Here is a 6,073-nt window from a genome sequence, read left to right as displayed (position 1 = left end):
CCAAACTGTCAATCGTTCACAGCACATTAACCAAGTTACTAGGAAAACTGGACCACCACGACCAAAGATGTTATAATATAGTGCACAAAATTCTGACCAGGAGAGCCAAGATCAAAAAGTGGTTTGCTGTAGGAAATAATTCTACCAAAACGATATGGGAAGAGAAGTAATTTAAAGTGTTCAAGACATTAAATGCACAACTGAGTCCAAACTGCCATTTAGTATGCTTTTGTGTTACAGGATATAAAAGCTACCCCCCATCTATGGAATGTTAAGCTGACACCCAAGACAATCAAAGCCTCCTATATCCAATATCCCACTATTTTCTGATTGTACCAAAAAATAAACAACCAGCAAATGATTTCACCTCTTAAAAAAAAGCATTTACACGTAAAAAATGGGATGAGGTGGATTCCCTCCTTTTTAAAAATGTTTCTAGAGCTACTAAAAAACTTGCATTTACAAAATAGTTGATAAAAATATTCCTCTGGATTGTACAAGAAGGGAAACAGGGACCACTGACAGGACTCGGTGTGTGGTTATTAATCAGACTTGGCTTCTTTCTCTTCTGCTTCATCAGAGGCTGGGCTCTCCTCATTTTTAGTCTCTCCATTTTCTGCAGGTAAGTCTTCTTTAGTCTCCTGGTTGGCCACTTCGGCCTGTTTTCCCTTTGCTCCTCTTTTCCCTTTTGTTTGCACTTTTTTGTCTGAAGATTTATCCTTTCCCGCCGCCTTTTTTGGCTTCGTTTCCACTTTTGCAGGAGCCGGTTTTGCTGACAACCTCGCCGACCTCCTCTTGGGCTCCTCCTTCGCCGCCCCCTCGGCGGAGCTGACCTTCCTCTTGGGCATCGTGGCGACGGGGCAGGCGAGAGCCGGGTGCCTGAGGGCCGCGGCGCGCTGAGAGCCTTCGCGAAGCTGAGTAGCCTCCATCAAGAGGCTCTTTAGTTCTTCTTCACTTTCTGCTATAAGGGTGGTGTCATCTGCATATCTGAGGTTATTGATATTTCTCCTGGCAACCTTGATTCCAGCTTGTGCTTCTTCCAGCCCAGTGTTTCTCATGATGTACTCTACATGTAAGTTAAATAAGCACAGTGACAATATACAGCCCTGATGTACTCCTTTCCCTATTTGGAACCAGTCTGTTGTTCCATGTCCAGTTCTAACTGTTGCTTCCTGACCTGCATACAGATTTCTCAAGAGGCAGGTCAGGTGGTCTGGTATTCCCATCTCTTGAAGAATTTTCCAGTTTGTTGTGATCCACACAGTCAAAGGTTTGGCATAGTCAAAAAGTAGAAATAGATGTTTCTCTGGAACTCTCTTGCTTTTTCGATGATTCAACAATGTTGGCAATTTGATCTCTGGTTCCTCTGCCCTTTCTAAATCCAGCTTGAACATCTGAAAGTTTACGTACTGTTGAAGCCTGGCTTGGAGAATTTTGAGCATTACTTTGCTAGCGTGTGAGATGAGTACAATTGTGTGGTAGTTTGAACATTATTTGGCATAGACTTTCTTTGGGATTGGAATGAAAACTGACCTTTTCCCAGTCCTGTGGCCACTGCTGAGTTTTCCAAATTTGCTGGCATATTGAATGTAGTGCTTTGACAGCATCATCTTTTAGGATTTGAAATAGTTCAACTGGAATTCCATCGCCTCCACTAGCTTTGTTCCTAGTGGTGTTTCCTAAGGCCCACTTGACTTCACATTCCAGGATGTCTGGCTCTAGGTGAGTGATCACACCATCGTGGTTATCTGGGTCATGAAGATGTTTTTTGTATAGTTCTTCTGTGTATTCTTGCCACCTCTTCTTAATATCTTCTGCTTCTGTTAGGTCCATACTGTTTCTGTCCTTTATTGAGCCCATCTTTGCATGAAATGTTTCCTTGGTATCTTTAATTTTCTTGATGAGATCTCTAGTCTTTCCCATTCTATTGTTTTCCTCTATTTCTTTACACTGATCACTGAGGAAGGCTTTCGTATCTCCACTTGCAATGGGTATATCTTTCCTTTTCTCCTTTGCCTTTCGCTTAGCTTCTTTTCACAGCTATTTGTAAGGCCTTCTCAGACAACCATTTTGCCTTTTTGCATTTCTTTTTCTTGGGGATGGTCTTGCTCCCTGTCTCCTGTACAATGTCATGAACTTCTGTCCATAGTTCTTCAGGCACTCTGACTATCAGATCTAATCCCTTGAATCTATTTCTCACTTTCACTGTATAATTGTAAGGGATTTGATTTGGGTCATACCTGAATGGTCTAGTGGTTTTCCCTACTTTATTCAACTTCAGTCTGAATTTGGCAATAAGGAGTTCATGATCTGAGCCACAGTCAGCTTCCAGTCTTGTTTTTGCTGACTGTATAGAGCTTCTCCATCTTTGGCTGCAAAGAATATAATCAATTTGATTTCAGTATCAACCATCTGGTGATGTCCATGTGTAGAGTCGTCTCTTGTGTCTCGGGCCATCTTGGAGACAGGTTACCATAATAGTCCACTAATGAAAATCTGTTTTTAAAATGACATGAAATTAGCATTATTTCAGAAAATTTGTGATGTGATCACTTAAAAAAAAAAAAACAACAGTCTGCTGAACTGTTTTTAAGATCAGGTCAGCTCCTCAAGGGAGGGGGTCCCAGATTTTGCATTCATTCCAAACCTGGGGTTAATTAACTCAGAATTTCACTGCTGTGCTTTGACACATTACTTAATCTTCCTGTGCCTCTGACTCCTCACTGCAACATGGAGAGTAATAACAGCCGTCTTCCTGGGTGCTCTTAGGGGTAAAGATGGACAGCTGGTACCCACTCCGAAGTGCAGCAGTGAAGGTTTCACCAGATGAAAGGTTTCACCAGTTTCACCAGATGTTGGCTTCTTGAGTTTGAGCACGTTTCTTCACCTTTCGGTGCCTCTCTGCTTCTGTAAAATGGCAGTAGTAATAGTCTCTGCCTTGTAGGATGGTGATGACAATTGAATGAATGAATTTTTATATAGTGCCTAGCACTGTCCGGCATATCCTAAGTGCTATGTACGTATTTGTGAAATAAAACATAGTTGACGTATATAGTAGATGTTTAATAATGGAGAGTTGTTTACCACTGTTCAGGCTTGCACCCCATGACAAAGATTGAAGGTATCAGAACATACTGGAAAAAACACCCTTTAGAATGTGGGAGTCTTCCTGGATGGTCTGCTTGTAGAATATTCCTTGGCCTTTCACAGCCTCAGATTCACCCAGGCTCCCTTCCTAATTTTAAATTTTGTCCTTCCTTTTCCATGGTTAGATGACTGGCTGCAGCTGCTGGCCCCAAGTCCCTGAGGCTCCGAGTGTTTTTGTCATTCATCATTGGGTGGGAACGAGTGGATTTTGCTAACCAAAAGGTGAGCCCGCCACCTGAACTTGTGACCTGAAAACCGCTGACAGAAAATGCAATTCCCTTTCAGAATGTCTCCATTAGCCCAGCTCTTGCTGCCAAACATCAGCTGGCAAAAAGGCCTCCAGGAGGCCCTTTCGGCTCAAGCACCATGCTGAGTTGGGGGTTGCCGGATTTGGAGCAGCGAGCAACAAAAAGGATCTTAGAGCTGCTGATTCTGGGAACGGTCACTAACGTCCACGACTGGCTTATTCTGAGCCAGATCCTGTCAGAGAGCTCATTTAGTGCTCATGGTCATCCTGAAGTCATTTTGTCATTGTCTTAATTTTACAGATAAGGAATTGGAGGTACCAAGAAGTTAACCAACTTGCCCAAGAACATGTGCTTGGGGAGTGATGGAGCCAGGATTCAAAACGGGCAGCCTGGCTCCAGAGCCCAGCCCCCAGCTCTGTATATGCCACCCTGGTGACTTCAGTGTCTCCAGGCTGTCCCCATTCCCCATGTGGCCCCTCTAGGGGCGAGGACAGCAGATCTTAGTAGCTCCCCAGTTCTTTTTCACACACAGCCTGCTGATGGGTGTGGTCGTATCACATGCTTCTCCCTGCCTCAGTTTCCTTGGCTATTAAGCCAGGTCCCTGAAAGGTCTCCCGACTCCTGGTGGGGAGGCCACAGGCTTTAGGAAGTAGGCAGACTCAGATGGAACCCTGGCGTCTTTGGCCAGTTCCCTTACGTAACCTCTCTGAGCCTCAGCATCCCTTTCTACAAACAGGGGATGATTAAGGCAACTCCAGAGAGGTACAATTAGAAGAAGTGAGAAAAGGGAAAAGGAGGTGCATCAATTAGGAATTTGGGATTACATGTACACACCTTGTTGTTGTGTAGTCACTAAGTCGTGTCTGATTCTTTGTGACCCTATGGACTGTAGCCTGCCAGGTTTCTCTGTCCATGGGATTTCCCAGGCAAGAATACTAGAGTAAGTTGCCATTCCCTTCTCCAGGGGGATCTTCCTGACCCAGCAATCAAATCTGTGTCTCCTGCATTGGCAGGCAGATTCTTTATCGCTGAGCCACCTGGGGAGCCCCGTATACGCATTCAGTTCCGATCAGTCGCTCAGTCGTGTCCAACTCTTTGCGACCCCATGAATTGCAGCACGCCAGGCCTCCCTGTCCTTCACCAATTCCCGGAGTTCACTCAAACTCACGTCCATCGAGTCGGTGATGCCATCCAGCCATCTCATCCTCTGTCGTCCCCTTCTCCTCCTGGCCCCAATCCCTCCCAGCATCAGATACTTTTCCAGTGAGTCAACTCTTCGCATGAGGTGGCCAAAGTACTGGAGTTTCAGCTTTAGCATCATTCCTTCCAAAGAAATCAGATCTGGCTGATCTCCTTCAGAATGGACTGGTTGGATCTCCTTGCAGTCCAAGGGACTCTCAAGAGTCTTCTCCAACACCACACTTCAAAAGCATCAATTCTTCAGCGCTCAGCTTTCTTCACAGTCCAACTCTCACATCCATACATGACCACTGGAAAAACCATAGCCTTGACTAGACGGACCTTTGTTTGCAAAGTAATGTCTCTGCTTTTCAATATGCTGTCTAGATTGGTCATAACTTTCCTTCCAAGGAGTAAGCATCTTTTAACACATTTATGTAAAATAGATAAACAATAACGACCTACTGTTTATCACAGGGACCTATATTTAATATTTTGTATAGCCTATAAGGGAAAAGGATCTGAAAAAGAATATATATATACACATATATGAATGTATGTATAACTGAATCACTTTGCTATATATCTGAAACTGACATAACATTGTAAATCAACTACAGTTCAGTAATAAAAAAATTTTAATTATAATTCTGAAAACAGGCACATTAAATCCAGATTCATTGTTCAAAAAAAAAGAAATAAGAAAATATATGTATCATGTTGACATATAGGAAGTACTCAATAAATGTTTTCTCCCTGTTCCTACCCACTTCTATACATAGTGTGAAACTTTAGTCAAAAAAATCACAAATCCATTTATTTGTTCCATAGACATTTACTCTTCCCTGTTCATCCTCATTTTATCCAGTTACATTCATTCATGTATCCTTCTGTCCATCTGTTCACTCATCCACACATTCATTCACCCAAATATTGATTGAGCTACTGCTGTCTGCCATGTTCTGAAGATGGAAAGCTAGGGTCCTTGCTCTCAAGTAGCTCATAATCCAGGTTTCAGCATATGCTCTTGAGTGTCACGTCACATTCAGATATACAAAGCTTTGCTCATCCAGATTTAATACATTAGGTTGACAGCTCTGTCATTAAAGAAGCTTTTCCCCAAGGTTTTTCTTGACTTACTAGCAAGGTACTATGATTAAACCATTAGTTTAACCTCTCGTCATGTTCGAATCTGTTTTGTTGAAGTAAATCCACAGTTAACATCTGTCTGTAGTCCATCCGTTTTATGTGAGCCATACAGCCCAGCCAACCTGCTCAGACCATCTCTGGGTTGTTTTATTTCTCCAAGGGCAGAGCCAGCACCCTAGGCAGACAAAGCTGCGCTTACCACCTGGGCAGGGTGATTTCTCCAGGAGCACTGCCCTCATCTAATTGGCCTCTACAGTGAGCAATTAATGACGTGGAACCACTGTGAAAGCACCATAAATAAAAGGCCAGGAGCCTGAGATTGAAGCGAACCAGAGGTTACAGTAATGATG

General features: G+C 43.3%; 1 protein-coding gene across 1 annotated transcript; it reads right to left on the bottom strand.

Moving 5' to 3' along the window:
- Positions 1-313: 313 nt before the first annotated feature.
- LOC105001977 (non-histone chromosomal protein HMG-14) lies at positions 314-891 on the bottom strand. The gene has a single exon (XM_010858415.1). The coding sequence runs from the start codon at positions 846-848 to the stop codon at positions 543-545; it is 306 nt and encodes a 101-aa protein (XP_010856717.1). The 5' UTR covers positions 849-891; the 3' UTR covers positions 314-542.
- Positions 892-6,073: the final 5,182 nt, after the last annotated feature.

Source organism: Bison bison, unplaced genomic scaffold (assembly GCF_000754665.1).
Source record: "Bison bison bison isolate TAMUID 2011002044 unplaced genomic scaffold, Bison_UMD1.0 scf7180017864388, whole genome shotgun sequence".
Taxonomy (NCBI): Eukaryota; Metazoa; Chordata; class Mammalia; order Artiodactyla; family Bovidae; genus Bison; species Bison bison.
Note: the sequence above shows the minus strand (reverse complement) of the source record. Positions and strands in the feature narration are given on the sequence as shown.